The sequence below is a fragment of the Stenella coeruleoalba genome (assembly GCF_951394435.1).
Source record: "Stenella coeruleoalba genome assembly, chromosome: 10".
NCBI lineage: Eukaryota > Metazoa > Chordata > Mammalia > Artiodactyla > Delphinidae > Stenella > Stenella coeruleoalba.
Window position 1 is genome coordinate 33,622,170 of NC_137156.1, and position 20,132 is coordinate 33,642,301.

Here is a 20,132-nt window from a genome sequence, read left to right on the forward strand (position 1 = left end):
GGGACAAGTGAGAGCCTGCCCAGCATCAGCACAAACAGGGAAATAAATAGGTGTTGGGGGGAGCCATGCTTAGGGCACTGCCCCCTGCTTCCTTCTTCCTAGCTTTGGGGACCAACAGCACAGGAAAGCAGTCAGCCCCAGGATGGTCCCTTCCGTGTCAGTGATCCCAGGGCTGCTGCTCACCAAAGAGGGGGTACAGGGTAGGGTGTTTGTTCATCCCCTTCTCTTGGTCCATCTGGGCCCTATATTCATCACCTACTGTCCAAAGCCTATGCTTTTCTCCTTTTGCTCTCCTATGTTGTCTTGATCAGGCAGGGGTAAGAGGAAGTAATGCAGCCCCATCAGCCTGCACACTGCTGGGGCTGGGGGCCTATTTGTGCTGTTGGGGGTTGGCTCCCCTCCAGCTAATTCACTCCAGGGGCCAATGGGGTTTGATATAACTTTGGTGAGAATCATCTCCTGCTGCTCCCTATATGCCTGCAGGGGAGGGAGACAAGGAGGAGACACCTGGAGTTCAACTGGGGCTGCAGGGGAGAGGAGAGGAGCACGTTATTCCCGTGTGTATTTCTCAGAGCAGCCGCAGGCAGCTGTGGGATAAGGAGCAGGAGGGGGCCAGGCATCCCCAAGTTGTGTGAGCGCTGAGCATTGCCGCACTCAGCCTGTCTGTACTAGCCGCGGGGAGGCATGAACACATTTCAGGGGAGAAGAGGGACCACTCTGCGGGTGTCCCCGCTTCAAGTGCCTCATCCCCCTCCCTAGAGCAGAGAGGCCCTGCCTTGCCCCAAGTCAGCCAGTGGGGAGCAGAAGGTGGAGGGCTGGGGCAGTGTCCCAGGGCTGAGTGGGCTGTGGCCCTGTGGTGGGAGGGTGAGGAGGTCAGAGCGCCTCCTGGCTGGCAGTTAGAAACTCTTCCGCCCGCTTGTGCGCCTCCAGTGCCTTGATGGTGTACACGTCCTGAGGCAGCTCTGACTTCCGCCGAAGCAGCACTTTCTCCTTCTTGATGTCCTTTAGCATCTGTGTGGGGATGTGCAGGAGGTGAGGAATGGTGACCAAGTCCCGAGAAATCCCACTGTTCCCTGCCCTGATTCCTTGGCTCTGCGGCTCTCGTCTCCTCTCCCTCCCCGGGCTGTCTTGTCTTTCTGCTCCCCGTGCCCTCCCACCTGCACGGCCTCTGTCTCCACCGTTCTCTTCAGAAGCTGGATGTCCTCTGCCGTGGGGGTCTCCGTCTCCATCGAGTACACAGGAGGCAGTGGTGGAGGCGCTCGGAACATGGGATACTGAGAGGAAAGGAGGCAGACAAGTGGCGAGAGCCACTTGGGAAGTATGGGGACCCTGTTTGCTTCCTGCCCCTCCTCAGACAAACCCTCCCCCAACCCAGGCTGGACCCCTCAGTTCAGGGCAAGGGCAGAAGCACCTCACCTGGGGGTTAAGGCGAGCCAGCTCCTCAATCCTTTGCCACATCTCTTCTCTCTCCTTCATTCGGAACCGGCCCCTGAGGGAACAAAGACAGGATTGGGGTGGGCTTGAGAGAGAAGCACAGGAGGCTGGTGTGGAAGAGGAACACCCCCAAGGAGAGAGAGACTCACTTCTGCTTCTCTGCCTTGTACTGTTGTGTACAGTCATCAAACAGCTTCTGATTCATCTCCATAAACAGCTTCAGGGCATTGTAGATCAGGCCATGGATTGTCCTGCCGCCAGGAAGAAAGACGACGTGTAAGAGGCCAGAGCCTGCCCTCAGTGCCCGGACCTCAGTTTGCTCTCTCCCACGAGGTGTCTGTGCTAAGAGCTTTCTCATGTACTACTCCCATCCCACCAGCCTCTGTACAGTGTAAGCTCATCGCTCTGGCCAAATCATGTGACTTGAGATTGGCAGTTCAGGCCCTTTACAAATATGAGTCTGCCTGCCCATCCTTCCTGCACCCCGTGCTCCAAGAGCTCCCTTTTCCCCACTACCTCCTACTCTTCTAGCCCACACGAATGGCCTCCCAGCACACAGCTTTAAACAGGAAAGCCTTTTAACAATACTGGGATTTAATACATACTAAGAGGATCACATCAGCTTCTCACAACATGGAATTACATCTCCAAAGCTGCAGAATATCTGACCTCAAGAAGAGATGCGACAGAGGCCACTGCTCTGCTGCTGGGCAGCACAGATCTCTCACGTGGGTATCTTTTCTCCCTGGTCAGTCCCTCAAGGCCCTATTAATATGCAGTGGGCACCAGCCCCGCTTGCTGAGGGACCAGATGAGACCACTGGCTCTTGAGTCCATCCACACCCTCCCACATCCCAAAACCAGATCCTCAGTGCCCAGTGCCACCCCAGTTCCCTACTTGTTCCAGTGGCTCTTGGAGTTCCTGTAGAGTGCAGGGAACATGATGGGAAGGACTCGGGCAGCATTGTCACTTATCAGGCTCATGATGTACTCATTGTTCCAGTAATAGAGGGCACGCTCTGCCACCTGGTGGGGACAGGCGAGACTCAGTGGGGACATGGCTCGCTATGCTGAAGACCCTCCTCAGTTTTCTGGGAGGCAGGGGCTGGGATGTTCTGGGTCTGGGTCTCACCTGGAAATGGGGGCTGGAGACACACTTGGCAAGCTGGCGGAAGAGTGGTTCCATCACTTTGCTGAACTCTGAAGGTTCAATGACATCCAGAATCTCCTCTAGCTCATTCAGGAACATCACCTCCTTGGGGCTGTGGGTCTTGGGCCAGAACTTGAGAAGGCCCACGATCACCTGCGAGAAGAGGAGGACACGGGAATAAAATTCTCACTCAACACCTGTCTGGGTCTCCAGGAAGCCACCCTGCCCTCTCCCCCCAACCCCGGTGGGCACAGCTTGGGTGGCCTCAGCTAAGTGCTCGTGTTTCTCCGGCTTGGATGCTTCCTAGGTGCACAAAGGTTTTACTTCTCCTTTAGAGAGGAAACCATGCCACCTGTCGGGTTACATCGCCCGTGAGTGCTTGCGGCACCGCTCGATAGCTGCTGCTGGCAAGTGCTGCTGACAGGGAGAGGTGGACCCTGGGGCCCAGCAGGGGAGTTACCGGCTCAGTGAGGCTGCTTTCCTTCTCCAGGAACTGTACCACGCAGTACGCCAGCTGCAGAAGGTTGAGACAGAAAGGAGGTGAGGTGCAGGGCTCAGAAGGTCACAGAGAGGTCGGTGACAGAAACCAGACCCCGGAACAGAAGGGGAGGCGTGGAGAGGAATTCTGCCCCCTGCTCCCTCTGCCACCCCATCACGGCTGGAATGCTTCCCCTTCCCTCTTTTCTCTGCAGCCAGGGCCGGGGATCAGCAGGAGGAAGGCCGCTCACCTGAGGGTGGTAGACACTCAGAGACTTGACCTTGTGAAGGGGAAGCAGGACACGGATGAGGAACATCTTGTGCTCTTCTTTCAGGGGCAAGGCAAAGCCATTGATGATGCTGGGAGTTAAGGGAGGGTTGTCAGGACCAAAGGGCCAGGTCCAAGCTCAATGCATCAATCCTCCCGACCTCTTCTAGGCATGTGTGCCCCCGCCCCACCTCTCACCTGCCCAGGATCTCCAGGAGCTCGGCAATCCCATTGTGATGCTCCGTCTCATAGATGAACCTGAGGGAAGAACAAAGACTCTCTTGATAACCCCTGGTGCCCCTCCAGCATTCTGTGGAGTCCCACCTACCACCCTTCTCCCACCCCATCTTAGTGAGGGGCTTGCTTTGCTCCTGAGCCCAGGCTCCTGGCCTCACCTGTAGAAGATGTGGTTGATCTGCCTACGGATATAAGCCCGGAGCCCCAAAAACTTGCCATAGATGCGATGCAAGATGGTCTTGAGGAAGTCCCGCTCTCGAGGGTCCTCACTGTCAAACAGGTCCAGGAGCTGGGAGCAAGCGGGAGGAGAGGCGGCAGTGAGGCAGGAGCTGGGGAAAGCCAGGGCTGGGGTGACTTGGGTCCTGGCCAGAGGAAGCCCTCTGAAGAGGGTGCGTGGAGACAAGTCTCTGGGAAGAGCGATTCTATTGCCCTGCTCTACCCCAGGTGATGTCTGGGAATACGTGCTGCATTCCCCATTGGGTGGGGCGGGGGGTAACAGTGTTGCTTTTTTGTTTCCTTCCATTATGCTGGAAGCTTCTTATGGACAGAGTAGGTTTGTTTAACCCCCATGGTCAATTTGCACCAGACACAGCTGAAACCCAATAGAGTACCTATATTCAGCAGAAGCAAAAAGAGCAGCTTGGACTGGAGTCAGGGGACGTGGGGCTAGAGTTCATGGACTGGAAGGAGGGGAAGGCAGGAACTTCAGGGACTCACAGCAAGGACAAACTTCTGGTCAATGTACTTCTTGGCTATGTTTGGCTGGAAATCGGGAGACTCAAGGAAACGTAAGAAAAACTCGTACACGAGCTGCGGGGGGAAAGGAGCATCACTTAGGGGCATTCCCCAAGGACTGGGAGAGCCCCCTTGCTGCAGGGCTCAGAGTGCCCCACTGCCCACAGCCAGGCCCCTGCCCTCTTTGCTCTGGTACCTGGAGATGCGGCCAGGCGGCCTCCAGGGTGGGCTCATCTTCCTCAGGGTCAAACTCGGCCCCGGTGGGATTTGAGGAAGGTGGCAGCGTCCGGAAGAGGTTCACTGAAAACTGAGGGGTAGGGAGGGCCCAGGTGAGAGCTCTCTGGGCAGGTCTGGGCTTTTCCGGGGCCCCCGTCCCTGCCCGCTTTCCCCTTTCCCTGTGCCTACCATAGTGACGGCCTCAGGGTAAATGGCCTCGGTGACAACATCGCGGCTGTGGGTGATGTACTCCACCATTTCGTTGAGCCCCGCCCGCTTCACCTCCTTGAATTTGAGGTCACTGAGTGGGTCTGACACAAAGTCAAAGAGGACGCAGCACTGGCGTAGCTTCTGGATAAACAGCTCCTCCCGCTCCTGGGTTGGTGAGTCTAGGGGCGGATGGGCCATGGTCAGGTCTCCTCTGTGGTCCTTCACTGCTATGCCCTGCTCACCTCGCAGGGCGTTCCCCGATCCCTTCCTGCCACCATCCTGCTCCCCTGACGCCCACCCCCAGCCCCAGCGCAACTCCCCCTCACATTCTCTAGAGCTTCCACCCTCCCCCAAACACCCCCAAACCTCCATTCTGCCAACACCCACTGTCCCCTAGGTCTGATGCCACAGCCCTCTTGACCTTTCCCAAGTACCTTTCAGGGCAGGAAGCTTCTGCAGCTCCCGGTTCTTGCTGAGGTTGAAGCGGGAGGAGCTTTGCCGTCGCTCCTTCTTGACAATCTGGGGCCCCCCTGAGTACTTGATTTTGCTGAGCTGTGTGGGGGGCGGCGTGCTGTTGCTAGGACGCTTGTTGGATGATGGCGGCTGCGGTGGTGGCTGCGGTGGCGGCTGCGGCTGGGGCTGGGCCTGGTCAAACGAGCGAGTCACTGGAGTGCACTCGCCAAGCTGCGCTTCCCACCCCAGGCCTGGCCCACCGCCCAGCCCCGGGTCCGTTTATGCCTCTATGGGCCTGGGCAGCAAGCAGCTGCCTCCCGCCCCGAAGGAGCCAAGACCAGGGTCAGACATAAGTGCGGGACGTGGCCCTGGAAGGGGGCGGTCTAGAAGGCGTGTCTCCCAAAGTGACGCCCGCTGCCTGTGCATCAAGAGCCTTCAAAACGCTCACTCCCGTTCCTGAACAGGCAAAGCTGATTGATGGACTGACAGTGACAGAAGTCAGACAAGTGGCTCTCCTGCCGGGGAGGGGGTGGCAGCGGTGTGGGTTGGGGAGATGCGGGTGGTGACCGAGAAGGGGCACGAGGACCTTTCTGACTAACGGAAACATTCCGTATCTTGAGTGAGTCTGGGAGGTGGTTCATAGCATAAACATATGTAAAAATGCATCGAGCAGTACAGCGAAGATTACTCTATTTTATCATTTACTGAACGTGTGATAGTCTTCAGTTAAAGAAACTCCTCCCCATATCTCAGCAGTTTAACTACTAGAAATATAGATTAAGCAAAATCCTAAATATAAAAAAGGCTTTGTGCAAAAACACTTTTTATGGTCTTATTTATAATGGCCAGTATATAAATACATGGAAATCATGGAGTTAAAATTATGTTTATGAAAACTATGTACTAAATGTAATGATACGTGATTCAGCTGTGAAAAATGTTTACACAGTCAGAGTAATTTACCCAAAACGGGTGATAAGTATTCTGAGAAGAGGGGAAAAGTCTGCATGGAGGTATAAGACACTCGGGCCTTAATTTTCCACGTTAGGAAGTCAAGAGATATCTAAAGCTCACAAAATAAAGGGAAAAAAAAAATCAGTAAAAGGATCTTGTTTGGAGGTATAAAAGTCAACCTGCAAGGAAAGAGTTAGGAGGTGAATGTGGTTGCCACGAAACAACAGGAGAAGAGGGGCCGGCGACAGGGGCTGCCCTGCTCATTACAAGCCTGAGAGTATTATCTGACCTTCTGAACAATGCACCTATCACCACGCTGATAAAAATTAAAAACAAAACAAAAAGAGTAAAACTATGGAATGAGAGAAAATTGCTTCCTATATGCTAAGTTAAATAAGGATAATACAAACCTGTATATCAAAATGAGCTCACCCATATTAAAACATGCACAGAACCCAAAATCCAGTTAAGAAAAAGAAAGAACAAGTGCATGTGTTCATGACTATCTCCTGTAATGACAGAATGAGACATGACTTTTTCCTATTTCCCTAAATTTTTTACAAGCTGACACTGCTTTTATAATGGAGAAATAGGGAATGCCCTGGCAGTCCAGTGGTTAGGACTCTATGCTTCCACTGCATGGGGCCTGGGTTCGATCCCTGGTCAGGGAACTAAGATCCTGCAAGCCACACAGCACGGCCAAAAAAAAAAAAAAAAAAAAAAGGCAATATAATGGGAGAAATACAGCTAATTTCCAAAAGTTACTTCTTTACTTCCTCCCAGACACGGGTGTCAGAGCCCCACGAAGCCCATTTTCAGAAGCATACAAACAGGTGTTTGCAGGGCTGTCCACTCATAGGTACTGTCCAGGTAACCCCCTGCTGGGAGAGGGGAGAGGCTGAGCCACAGGACAGCCCTTCCCCCCAACCAGAGAAGAGACTGCAACAGGACCAGAGGAGTGAGGTCACGTCCAGCCGGGTCCCTACACCACAGGAAAACTGCCCTCCTGTGCTCACACCTGCCATCCCCGCCTCCTCTCCAGCCCGCTCCGTAAACTCTTACTTCATAAAATAAGAATGGGAGAATATGAAACTCTCTGGGATAAGGGGCAAGGAGGAAGACAAATGTTATGCTTTGTACGCTCTTGAATTTTTTATAGAAACAATTACGTCAAGCTTGTGACCTATCTGGGGGTCAGAGGCAGGAGAGGAGCGCTGGATCCAGCCCAGGGCAGGCCTTGGGTCCAGTGTAGCTCATTACCGCTTTGGCCATCTGGCCTTCTCCTCCTCCTGAAATGAGCCCCAGACACCAATTTGACTAGGGGAATGCAAAGAAGTGGGACAAGAGCAGTCATCACACACCTCCCTTGCTATGACTACACTCAACCAGTGTGATTTTTCTGGTTAGACAGTGCAAGGCACCCTGAAGTCTGGGGTCTCTCTTCCTGTATACGGAGGATGGATCACACCTTGGTAGAGGACGAAGGAGAGGGGCAAAAGGCCAGGGGGCCAGAGCCTGGTGTGCATCAGACTCTCCCCATTTCCCTGTCGCAGGAACAACCCAATCCTTACCAGTGGAGCTCAGCAGTCAAGGGCACAGACTTGAGCCTGACTGCCTGGGTTTGACTACTGGCTCTGCCATTTATTAGCTGAGTGACCTCCAGGAGGCCATATAGCCTCTCTGTGCCTCATCTGTAAAGTGGGGGTGGCAATAGTGCTACCTCACAGGGTTGTACTAAGGATTTAAATGAACAGTATATGGCACACAGAAGTGTCTTATAAGCAGTATCTTCTACTATTGTTGTTGTTATTATTATTATTTCCCATCCCTGGATTTTAGAAATACAGCCTGGAAATTCCTGAAAGTAGCACACCTCAAATGTTCCTTAGAGTTCATTATCCTTCTTGTTTTAAAATGGGGGAACCCAGGGAATTCCCTGGCAGTCCAGTGGTTAGGACTCCGTGCTTTCACTGCTGTGGGCCTGGGTTCAATCCCTGGGTGGGGAACTAAGATCTCACAAGCCACATAGCGTGGCCAAAAACATAATAAAATAAAATGGGAGAACCCAAGAAGGCATTGCATCTTTCAAGACCCACCTTCTTCCAAAAAGCCTTCTCCAATCACTCCAGGACTTGCATGTCCACCCTCCACCCTCAACCTTCTGACACTGCTTATCTGTTCCATTGGCTCTGGGATCATCCCCAGTGACACCTCTTGATCACTTTGCTCATGTGTCATCTCCCCACTAGAAAGCAAGTCCCTTTAAAGCCAGGACCCTGGTTTGTGCCCCTCTGGGTCTCCTCAGCACTGGCACTGACACCTAACAGGCATTCAGTGAATGACTGGTTATTTGATTGATGGGGGGACAGGGCGGGCGGGGGACACCAAGCCCAGGCCCATCTCCATAGGTCCCTCCTGTCCTGACCGGGGACCTTCAGAACAAAGCCCTGCACAGTGGTGGGAGCAGAGTGGGAAGGAGAAACATCAGAGATACTAGGCTGAGGGGCTCAGTGGCAACTGAGGAACAAGACTCGGGAAAAATATGTCTCTCTCCATCCTCCCAGATAAGATGCAGAAACCCTGCATCTCCATGAATCTCGCACTTAGGGGACATCCAGAGAAAGGAGGCCTTCTTCCCAAAAAGGGAAAAGCAAGACCTCAATTTTCTCTGCTAACGAGCAGAGGGTTGGACTAGATCAGTAGTCCAAACACTCTCCAAGTAAGGTGTTTTTGTTTTTGTTTTTGTTTTTTGCAGTACGCGGGCTTCTCACCGTTGTGGCCTCTCCCGTTGTGGAGCACAGGCTCCGGACGCGCAGCGGCCATGGCTCACGGGCCCAGCCGCTCTGTGGCATGTGGGATCTTCCTGGACCGAGGCACGAACCCGTGTCCCCTGCACCGGCAGGCGGACTCTCAACCACTGCGCCACCAGGGAAGCCCCCAAGTAAGGTTTTAAGAAAACAGAGATTGCATGGCTGAAAATCATAGTTTAAAAAGCCACCCAATGAGTTGATGCCTAAGGTCCCTTCCCCTTCAGGATGGCATTATTGAAGGCTGGGGTGGCCGGAGAGCAGCTGAGCCGGCTTAGTCTGCCCCGCCCCCAGCCCACTGGGCCACCCTGGTTTTATAAGGACCATTGGCTCCCAGGCCCCAGATACACGGAGCAGCTGAGAGACAGCTGGGCCGGCCAGCAAAGCCCTGGAAACATACTTGTCAGAAGGGAGTATAGGTGTGTGCCAGCAACTCACTTCACGTTCAACCCTTTCTCCTAAAAGCTCTAGCTTCCAACTTCTCCTTTGTTGACCTGGGCTGGAGATGAGAGGCAGCTGCATCCCCAGGAGAACTTCTGCAGCCATCAGAGCATGGGTGGACACGGCCCAAAGGCAAGCTGGTGACCTGCCTGCTCCCACTTCTGAGACTCCACAGTGGCTGTCTCCTCTGCCTGAACAACCGTCTCCTCCCACTTCTAAACTTGCAACAGGATCCAAACGCCAAGAAGCCTTCCTAGATTCAGGCCTCCTGCAATCCAGTGGGGCTTTTTTTAAAAATATAAATTTATTTATTTATTTTTGGCTGCATTGGGTCTTAGCTGCTGCACGCAGGCTTTTCTCTAGTTGCGGTGAGTGGGGGCTGCTCTTCGTTGTGGCTCGTGGGCTCTAGAGCGCAAGCTCTGTAATTGTGGCGCACGGGCTTAGTTGCTCCGCCACATGTGGGATCTTCCCGGACCAGGGCTCGAACCCGTGTCCCCTGCACTGGCGGGCGGATTCTCAACCACTGCGCCACCAGGGAAGCCCCTCCAGTGGGGCTTTGAATTTATACACCACCCTCACACTCAGGAGACTGCAACTATACTTGCCCACTCTGAACCAATTCCATTCCAACCTGACCCTAACACAGACACCTGTAATCATTAAACCCATATATTTAAACATAAAGTAGGACATAGAAATATAAGTTAGGCACTATAGAAGGTACTGTAGCAGAAAGACGAAAGATAAAATTATCAGTGAAAAACGCAAAGATTAATGTTATAGCTTTTGCATAATGAATTAACTAGCTGAGTGAAGATCATTTTAGTTTCAAACCCTGAAAATCAGAGAGGCATTCTCTCCTATATTGACACCTAGAGCACTGTTGGGTTGGCCAAAGAGTTCGTTTGGGTTTTTCGTAACAGCTTACAAAAAAACCAAATGAACTTTTTGGCCAACCCCATACCCATTCTTTTTTTGTTGTTTGTTTGTTTGTTTGTTTTGTTTTTTTCAGTACACGGGTCTCTCACTGTTGTGGCCTCTCCCGTTGCGGAGCACAGGCTCCGGACGCGCTGGCTCAGCGGCCATGGCTCACGGGCCCAGCCGCTCTGCGGCATGTGGGATCTTCCCGGACCGGGGCACGAACCCGTGTCCCCTGCATCGGCAGGCGGACTCTCAACCACTGCGCCACCAGGGAAGCCCCCCATACCCATTCTTAATTCATTTATTCAATAAACATCATGCTACGCATTAGAGATTAAAAAGGGAATAAGACATGGCCCTTGCCCTCGAAGAGCTCAAAGTCCAGTGGGCAAGACACGAAAGCAGCCATTAGTACAGGGCAACGCAAAACCAGAGCGCCGCAAGAGATTCAGGAACTCAGAGGGCTGAGTGACAAACTCTGCCTGAAGAATCAGGGAAGCCCTCCCTGAAGAGGTGACTTTTGATTTGTCTCTTAAAGGATAAACACGGGTTTAGGCAAAGAATGAAAAGAGAGAGATAAAGCAGTCCAGGCCAATGGGATGACACCAATAAGAGCCCTGAGCCACAAAAGGCTTGTCGGGTTGGAAGATGGAAAGTCCAGAGGGGCTGGAAGAACAGGGCAGGGCCAGCCCAGGAGGCCTGAGGCTGCATATTTGAATTTGTGAGCAATGAGATGCCAAGAGGGGCTTTTAAGTAAAGGACTGATAGGACCAAAAATGTTTTTAGGGTAACAACTCTGGCTACAGTGATGTCAGGCTGAAGTGGGGGAGACCAGGATCGTTTCTTCCTCCCTCTGTCCCCGTTCCCAGAACTCAGGACAGGGCACAGCACACAGAAAAGTCCACAGCACTGAAATGCTTTTTCCAAAGACAGGCCAGGAAAGACCCTTGCCTTGTAGCAGAGTCTGACCTAATCTCTCAAGGCTCCTTTCCATTCTAAGACTCTTCTAGAATCTTAGAAACAGTCTATTAGGTCATTAAGAACACGGGAGGACTGGCCACAGACCTGCGCTGAATTCCAGCTCTGCTGTTTTACTGCTGAGTAAAAGCTACTTAACATCACTAAGCCTCAGTTTCCTCTGTAAAATGGGGCTGATGATGATAACAGATGACCTCAGGGACTGCTGTAGAGATTAAATGAGAAGATTATAAGATTAAATGCATGCGTACTTAGCACAGTGCCTGGGACAGACTGTACTGGGTTGAACAGTGTCCCCCCAAAATTCACATCAACCCAACATCTATGAATGTGATCGTATCTGGAAACAGGGTCTTTGCAGATGTAATCAAATTAAAATGAGGTCATACTGGATTAGGGTGGGCCCTAAATACAACATGACTGGTGTTCTTATAAGAAGAGGGAAATTTGGACACAGAGACAGAGGCACAGGGGAGAACGCTGAGCGAAGACGGAGGCAGAGATTGGAGAGGCAGAGATTGGAACGATGGTTCTACAAGCCAAGGAGCAGATCGCAGAAAGCCACCGAAGCTGGGAGAGAGGCGTGGAAGAGATTCTTCCCTAGAACCTCAGAGGAACATGGCCTGCTGACACCTTGATTTCAGACTTCTGACCTCCACAGCTATGAGAGAATAAATTTCTGGTATTTTAAGCCACCCAATTCATGGTAATTGCTTATGGCTGTCCTAGGAAACTAATACACAAGTAACTGCTCAATAAAATAAATGTTGGCTGCTATAAATTATTAAGATCAGTTGGAAAGACTGGCAAATGCTTGACACGGGGTAAGTTTGGCTGTAAGAACCCAAAATTCTTGACTAGAAAAAGGGCAAGGGAGGGATTTCCTTGGCGGTCCAGTGGTTAAGACTTTGCCTTCCAATGCAGGGGGTGCAAGTTCGATCCCTGGTCGGGAGCTAAGATCCCACATGCTTCGCAGCAAAAAAAAAAAACAGAACATAAAACAGAAGCAATATTGTAACAAATTCAATAAAGACTTTAAAAATGGTCCACATCAAAAAAAAAAAAAAAAGGAAAAGAAAGAAAAAGGGCAAGAGAAGGACTGTGACAAACAGCTTTTGATGACCTGGGCCTCACAGCCTGGCCCCCAACTATTCCATGTCCCACTGCCTGGGGCCACCTGGGTGCATTTCTGCAAAATCATGGAGAATTCCTGCAGCTGCCTCAGACAGGTGAGCCCTGAGCGGCATTTCATAAAACAGAGCCCAAGGTGAACACGACACTCTCCTCTTCCAGAGGGCGGTGGAGAAATCACAGCAGCTGGTCTCAGCTTATTTCTTAAGCTGCTTGAGCCTTCGTTTTCCTACCTATGAAAAGAGAGGTTCCTTCCAGGTCTAATTTGAAGTTGGTTTGTTTGCTCATCCATTCACTAATGCATTCAAATGCAGGTGCTTCCGGTGGGCCAGGCCCTTCGGTGTGAGCGAGAGCCTCTCAGGAGCTAAGTGTTAACACAGGAGACAACTGACACACAATGAATTCCCACGGAATTGTTTCATTACAGCTGTGGTTAAGCACTGCCATGGAGTGATGCTGGGTACCAGGGGCCCTGACCGCGTCCTGGGCATGGGGATGGGGGCAGGTGGCCAAGGAGGGCTACTTCCAGGAAATGACAGCCAATCTGTCTAGTAACTGAATGAGCAGGAGGGAGTCAGGCAGAAGGCAGGAGTGGCCCCCCAAGCTATTCCTTTCTGTGCCTTTAAATCCTGTTTCCAAGTCTCTTGCTTTGAGTATCAGTTGCCGGCTCCCGCCACCTTCCCTGTGGGTCCCACACATGTCATGGCTCCTGAAGGGGAGACTGAGCCCAGAGGGTGTGCCCTCCAGAAGCATCTCCTGGTGATCTCCTGTGAACCAAGGGCGTCAGCACACAGGTGTGGGGAAGAAGCAAGCGCCTTCCCTCAGAGTTCACAGCCTGGGGGAGAGAAACACATCCGGGAACCAACAGTGCCGGGACTGAGTGACAAGGACTGGCCTAGAGACATGTTCAGATGCCAGTGTATGTGCAGAGGAAGGAGGAATTTCTCTTCTGTGGTCCTCAACTCTCACGTCTGTAAGATGGAGAAAACCTACCCTGCTTCCTCCCATCACTCAAGTGAGGGTAAAATGATGGTCGCAGGTGTGAAAAGTGCTTGGCTCTCTTTGGAGGTGACAGGGACCAGAAGTATCCAGAAAAATCCAAATCCAGAGTTAACCCCAACCAAACACTTTTCAATCGATCTCCTCTCCATGACCTGCCCCCAATCCACAAGACCTGCTCAGAATTAGACAGCTCCATTTCCTGTTCACCTCCATCCCTCTGAACAGTTTAGCACAGGAGGGAGGAAGCGCAGAAAGCAAGGATCACCAGCTTCCGGGTAACACAGGCGCTCGCTCAGTGTGCTCCCAGGACCCTTCAGCATCCAAGCATCCCACTGAGCACACGCCCAAGCTTCCATGGACACACTCTGGACTTCCTTAAGTCCCTCCACCCCCGTGTGCTCTCTGCTTGCCATTTATTGCTTTACAGCCCTAGACTGCCAAGCTGCGCTGACCTCTGCTCATGCCTGTCCTTCAGCAGCTCCCGTCTGATCGGGACCAAGAGAGGTGCGCCCAGCCCTGCCCGACTCAAGGGCATCAGCCACTCCCCACCCCTGCCCCACCCAGAGCTACACTGAAGTCACCCCACTGAGCACCCATGTGCACCCGTGTACTTTTCCCTCCTCCCCAGGACTCAATGCCCCTAGCTTCTTGCCCTAAGAGAAAAGGAATTCTCAACACTTTAGTAGACAGAGAATTGACTTTCACAGAAATCCCTGCGGAATCGGAAAAACTGGAGGGCTTATTTGGTTCATAGCCGCCAAAGGGAAAGCCTGCCTGAGGGCAGCCTGGATGGGCTGTCCAGGCCCCTCCCTGGCTATGAAAGTATCCTTCCCTTCTGTCCCAATAATCTCCGGGCCCCTGAGATCCCCCACCCCACTGGCCATCAAGCAGGTGGAACTGGCGCCTGCACCGTAACTAGGGCTATGCCCACGTTCATTACCTCCTCAGCGCTCTCGCCGCCACCATCCTTGCTCGAGCTGCTGGGCTTCGCCGCGCCTTTGGCAAGCTTGGGGGGCTCCTGAAGGGAGAAGACGGAGGTAGAGTTAACAGATGCCAAGGAAGGGAGAGGCCTCATCCTCATCCCTCAGGTCTCTGTTGTAATTCTCCTCCGTCCAATTGAATCAATCAGTCAATCAGCACCACTGAGCACCTACCTTAAACCTGGGGCGGTGGGGTGGCAGGTTGGGGTACACAAAGGGAGATTCAGTCCCTCAAAGGCACCAACGAGTTCAGAATCTGGTTAGGAAGACAACTCTAACACACAATAATCCAGCATGACCATGCTCCTTCACCTCACAAGGCTGTTGTATGCGTTAGGGCCTCGGTCAAGTAAGAACCAGGGTGACGAGGCTCAAGGGAGAAGCAGCATGGAAGAAGCTGCTCAGACTGGCTTCTGGCTAAAGCGGGCAGAGAGGGCCTGAGGCTCTCATGCTGGAGGGAAGGGAGTCACCACTCTACCCTCGAGGCCATCTGGAAAGACCTGGAAGCCTTTTTAGGATATCACAAACAGCACCCAGACTAGAAACTGCTACTGGCATAATCAGTGGGGCCCAGGGATGCTAACAGGTATAGGAATCGTCCCAAGAACGCCTCGGTAGACAAGCACAAGGACAGGGATGGCGACAAGGCCCAGAATTGCTATAAAGAATGAGCACTAGTCCAAAGTCTCCCTTGGGAACCTAGCTGCTGGCTCAGAGCCCTGGCCTGCCCAGCATCTCTTCCTATGCTTTGGGCCAAAAAAAAGCAACTGCCCAGGGACAGGATGAGGAAAATGTGAAAAAGACTTGGGGATTTAGGTCTGACTGCAAGCTCAACACAAATCATCCATGTGCTGTGGCTGCCACGGCAGCTCATGTGACCTGCCATCCAGTTAACAGACCTGTGCAGAGTGCCTGGCACCAGGGGACGTGGAAGCGCCCCGTCCTTGGCACTGATGGGGCCATTCTGGAGGATCTGGTTCAGTCGAGAGCATCACACTTTGGGAGGGACAAAGACAAATGCTAGGTTTTCTTCGGGGAATATATAACCCATAGAGGGAGTAGATTCAAAAGCAGGTCCTGAGAGCCACAGCTGCAGGAACTGGGATAGTTAACAATGGAAGGGAGGAGTCATGGCGGGTGGGGGAGCAAGAGGGATCTTTACGAATAAATGAAGGGCTGCCATGTGGACTAAAGACGCAACTTGTTCTATGTGGATCCAGAGGCCCAAGAGCCACGGGCAGAAGTGGCAGGAAGACAGGCTGAGGCTCCAAAGAAGGAAGACTTTTCTCCTGGAGCAGCTGCACAGAAACCAGCTGCCTAGTGAGGCTGTAAGCTCCCCAACCCAAGAGCATTCAAGCAGAGGTGCATTCATGCCTCCTCCAAGGCATGATGCAAAAGGGTCCCGAGCCTTAAATGCAGATCGGATCGGAGGACCTTGGAAATCACTTCTAGCTCTGAGATTCTGCCACTTGATAGCACCTGAGCCCCTTCAGTGAGAAGTGTTAAATCCAGTGATTATACCCATGGGGGCAAAAGGATTTCAGGGAGAAGAGAGCTCTGCGTAGGCTGGAGCAGGGGGAAGGCTTCGTGGGGGTGGGGAGGCAGGAAGCCGTTCCCAGGTGTGGAGCAGCTCCAGGCAGTCATAGCAGTGGGAAGGAGCCCTGTGCTCTGGGTGGCTAGGCACTCTCCCAGGGCCCACTGACCAGGCGGGGCACACTCACCCCTTGCCGAGGGGCCAGCGAGTGGTGCAGAGTGTGGGGTGGAGAGGAAAAGGATGAGGGGGGGTGCAGGCAGGACGCAACACTGAGGTGACCGTCTGCACATACCCCAGACGTGGGCCTCTCGGACAAAGCTGGCCCATCTGCACCCACGTCTCACCTCTCTCCTTGATCGTGAGCTCCTTGTTCCTTTTTGTACCCCTCCACCCACCCTGCAGCACTCAGACATATCTCCCAGGCAATGTGCAGAAGAAAGATCCCGGCTGCCTGGGGGGTGATGTTGGGGGGTGGGCATGGGAACCAGGCCACCACCCTTGCTCCCTGGCTCCCGCAGAGCAGGTGAAATGCACACACTTCAGCCCAGCCCAGCTGTCCAGTGTTGCATGGCAATGTGGTTTAGAGCCAGCCCTGTGTTCCTGGCCCAGCTCTTACTGGCTATACAATCATGGGCAAGTTAACTAGCCTCGCTGAGCCTGTTTCCTCACCTATTAAGTGCTGACAATCAAAGTACCTAATTCCCTTTATTTTTTTTAAATTTTTAAATTTTAAATTTTTTTCTTTTTTGTCTGTGCCGCACAGCATGCAGGATCTTAGTTCCCCGACCAGGGATCGAACCTGTGCCCCCTGCAGTGGAAGCACGGGACGACTGGACCGCCAGGGAAGTACCCCTAATTCCCTTTAGCACAGTGTCTGGCACATGAAAAATGAAATGTTAATCAATGTTATTACTATTATTATGAACAAGAAGAGTGTGGGAGGGCGCAGAGGCACGCCACCATCCAGAACCTAAAAGAGAGAAGTCTTAGATCAGAACATGAGGGAAGAGGAAGGATGAAAATCTCCCCAAGGATTGACTCAGCACTCATCCATTGAGCACCTACTGTGTACAAGGAGATGCCAAACCAAAATGGAACTTAGTTATTATCTCAAGGGGGAAGAAAAGACTTGTCTACAATTAATTCCAGTCCAAGGGAACACAAAAGGGCCATAAGTGACCTACCGAGTACTCTGCAAATCCAGGGGAGGAGGGAGAGCTCACGCCCAACTAAGGGTTCAGGATGGGCTTCAGGGAGGAGGCCATGAGGTTAGGCCAGGCATGGGACCAGCAGAGATGAAGGAGAAAGGGGAGAGGTGATGGATGAGCAATACAGACCCTCCATCCCCACCTCCTCTCTGCCCCCACCCCTTTTAGGCAAACCCCAGTGACATCGTCAGGACTTGTCCACCACTGAAGGAGGCCAAATGCAACTAGAAATCAAAAGTGGAAAGTTAAACCTTAAAGGGGATCAGAGATGCCTGGCCCCATGCAAACCAATCCTTCTCATACTCTTTCCCAACCAAACACTTAACACCTGTGGTCCTAGCAAGTCTTAAGAATTTTTCTTCTTCTTCTCAGTCCTCTAGTAGATTAAGGCTTTCTGTGGATGGGACAGTATCTGTTCCATCAGACTAACAACTACAGATCAGTGAGGACCTCACCAGCTTCCCCTGAACTGCCTTGCTCTCCACACTCTTTGTAGGAGCCCTTCAGCCCCTGGTGTGGCTGACTTTTGTGTGCATCACCTACCGCTAAGCTGCCCAAACCACCTCAGCATGCCTGCTCCCCAAAGACACAGGGCCTGGGTGGGGCACCCAAACCTGCCCAGCTCAGCACCCAAGGAGGTTCAGTGCCTGCTATACCACCACCAACTCAACACTCAGAATCTCAGGCCCTGAGAGGTTATGGGGACAATCCAGAATCAGAGCTGCCTGGCAAATCTCCAACAGCCCCAGGATAGGGAGTTTAACTGATAAGGTCAGAGATGGCAGCCCAGCAACCCAGCCAATCAGAGGGCAAATGAAAGCAAGACACCTCTGGGGTCATAAAGTGGGTGAGCAGAACACCAGGCCAGAGCTAGCGCCCATCATGAAGGACCAGCCCCAGGAAAGAAGAAGCTGGGGGAGGCTGGAACTGGTATCCTAGCATCCTCTGTGTGAGTCTGTACCTCAAAGGAACCACACCTCTGAGTCAGACATCAGCAACAGCAGGAAACAGAGGGTAGGGAAAGACAGGGATGAAGAAGAGGAGAAGGCAGTTCGGAGGTAGAAGAGGAAGGCAAAAGAAGGCAGCATCAAGAAACAGTCTGTGTCAAGACAACAAGACAAAGGCAAGGGTGTCCAGGGGTGGCTGCCCTGTGGAGTAAGAAGGATAGCTAATCTGATAGTGAGGGCAGATTCCCAATTTGAGGACAGTGTGGCCCAGGAAAAGCAGAAACCCAGCACTGGTACAAAAAAGGAAAAATGCAAAGGTTATCTTCAATTAGGAATAAGGGGAGTAGCCTGTCCAGATTAGGAAAGGTGACTGGTTGAGGATGAACCTGGGACTGGGTTGATGCCTGTTAGAGGGGCTTTGGAACAGAGGAGGCCTTTAAGTCAGGAGACCTGATATTACAGCTGGGCCTCCAGCAGGCTGTGTGACCTTGGCCAAGTCCCTTTCCCTGTCCCCCTGTCGGGGCTTCAGTCTCCTCATCTGTATCACTAGGGATTGCACTGAATGCGCTCAGACACCCTGACGTTCCGAGGTTCCATCGGCAGAAGGAAGGGCTCAGTCCTGGTTTACAAGTTTGTGTGTGAAGGAAGAACTAGAGGGAGGGGCCTAGGCCAGATTCGGTGGAGGAGAGAGAAAGCAGAGCCGTTCTAGGTCAAGGAGCCTGGCAAGGAGGGAGAAGGGGCTGTAGGGGACGGTGGAGAAGGCAGGCCCAGGCCCAAGCCCAGGCGGGTGGGAAGCGGAGGGAAGAGAAGGGGCTGCGCGAGGTTGGAGAGGGGGCTTAGTTCTGGAGGGAGGTGCAATCTCAGATAAGCGGCTGTCCCAAACGGCAAACGGGTGGGGGATGGGGAGGTGATGGGGAGGGGATGGGGGCAGAAAAGGCAAGGGAGTAACCTGGGAGTGGGGCAGGATCTGGAGGGAGGAGGTTACCCTGGGCCGGGGGTCGGTGGAGGGAGGTGCATGTCGGGGGACTCTACCCCGGACAAGGGAGGGAGCTTTCTCAGCTGCGGCACAGGCTGGGGGTGCGACCAGCAGCCGGGGCGGAGGGCCGGCCCCGGGAGTCCTGCGGGGGCCGGACGGGAGGGTCAGTCCGGGGCTGTCCCGGGCCTGGCTCGGGCCCCTCCCAGAGCTCCGCACAGGCCCCGAGGCGGAGGCGCGGGGAAAAGGGCCACGCTTACCTTCTCCTTCTTCAGTTTATAGGGCATCTCGGCCCGTCCGGACCCGGTCCGGCTCTTGCGGCCCCGCTCCGGCTCCGGCTTTGCTCGGCCGCGCTCGGCCCGCTCGGCTTCTCTTCGCCACCGCCTGCGCGCTGCGCCCCGGGTCGAGCGGTGTCTGTGTCTCCAATTGGCCCGAACTCTTACAAACCTGCCTGACAACCAGGCACCGCCTTCTCCGATTGGTCATTGGAACCAAGCGGCTTCCTTTTTTTCTCATTGGAAAGGAAGAGTACAAACCGCCAGGGTTCGGCTCCCAGAATTGGCTGAAGTGGGAGGTCCCGCCCTAAAGGGGGTCGAGCTTAGCGTGAGAGGCGCGGGTCAGGGGATGCCCGGGCTTTGCACCCAGTGCTGCACTTCGGCATCTGGTGTGCCTCAGCTTCGGCCGTCCTTCGCGGCCCGTTCAATTCTAAAGTGGTTCTCACTCTTTCCCCACTGCGATTCCGCCCAGTCCGAATTGAAGGAAAGAAGCCCTAAAATGAAGGGTGCCTTTCTTCGTCAGGGTAACGTAACACTAATTGCCTACGCAAAATCGGTGGAGAGAGCTACCAGGAGCCCTCGAGGGCATCCTTTCCAAGACAAGGCTTGAGGAGGATCAAAGGGGAAGCCTGGCAGGCCGGAACCGGGGTGAAATGAGATGAGAATCTAGGGTTTGTTGCAACTTTGGGAAGAGGATCCCCGTTCCTACTGCATATGCTCTAGGGTTGGGGAACCGGCTAGACCTGAGCACTTGGGAACGCAGTGGAAATGCTACCTCATTGTTGAGTGTCTTGGAAATACA

At 53.2% G+C, this 20,132-nt stretch overlaps 1 protein-coding gene across 1 annotated transcript; it reads right to left on the bottom strand.

Annotated features, from left to right (window-relative positions):
* Positions 1-17: 17 nt before the first annotated feature.
* On the bottom strand, positions 18-19,468 carry PPP2R5D (protein phosphatase 2 regulatory subunit B'delta). Its single transcript, XM_079934439.1, has 16 exons — positions 19,316-19,468; positions 14,354-14,431; positions 5,161-5,371; positions 4,706-4,905; positions 4,497-4,607; positions 4,283-4,375; positions 3,724-3,854; positions 3,527-3,586; positions 3,312-3,420; positions 3,044-3,097; positions 2,566-2,736; positions 2,332-2,459; positions 1,584-1,685; positions 1,417-1,489; positions 1,158-1,274; positions 18-1,011 (listed from the first exon to the last, which is right to left on the bottom strand). The coding sequence occupies exons 1-16, from the start codon at positions 19,340-19,342 to the stop codon at positions 874-876; spliced, it is 1,803 nt and encodes a 600-aa protein (XP_079790565.1). The 5' UTR covers positions 19,343-19,468; the 3' UTR covers positions 18-873.
* Positions 19,469-20,132: the final 664 nt, after the last annotated feature.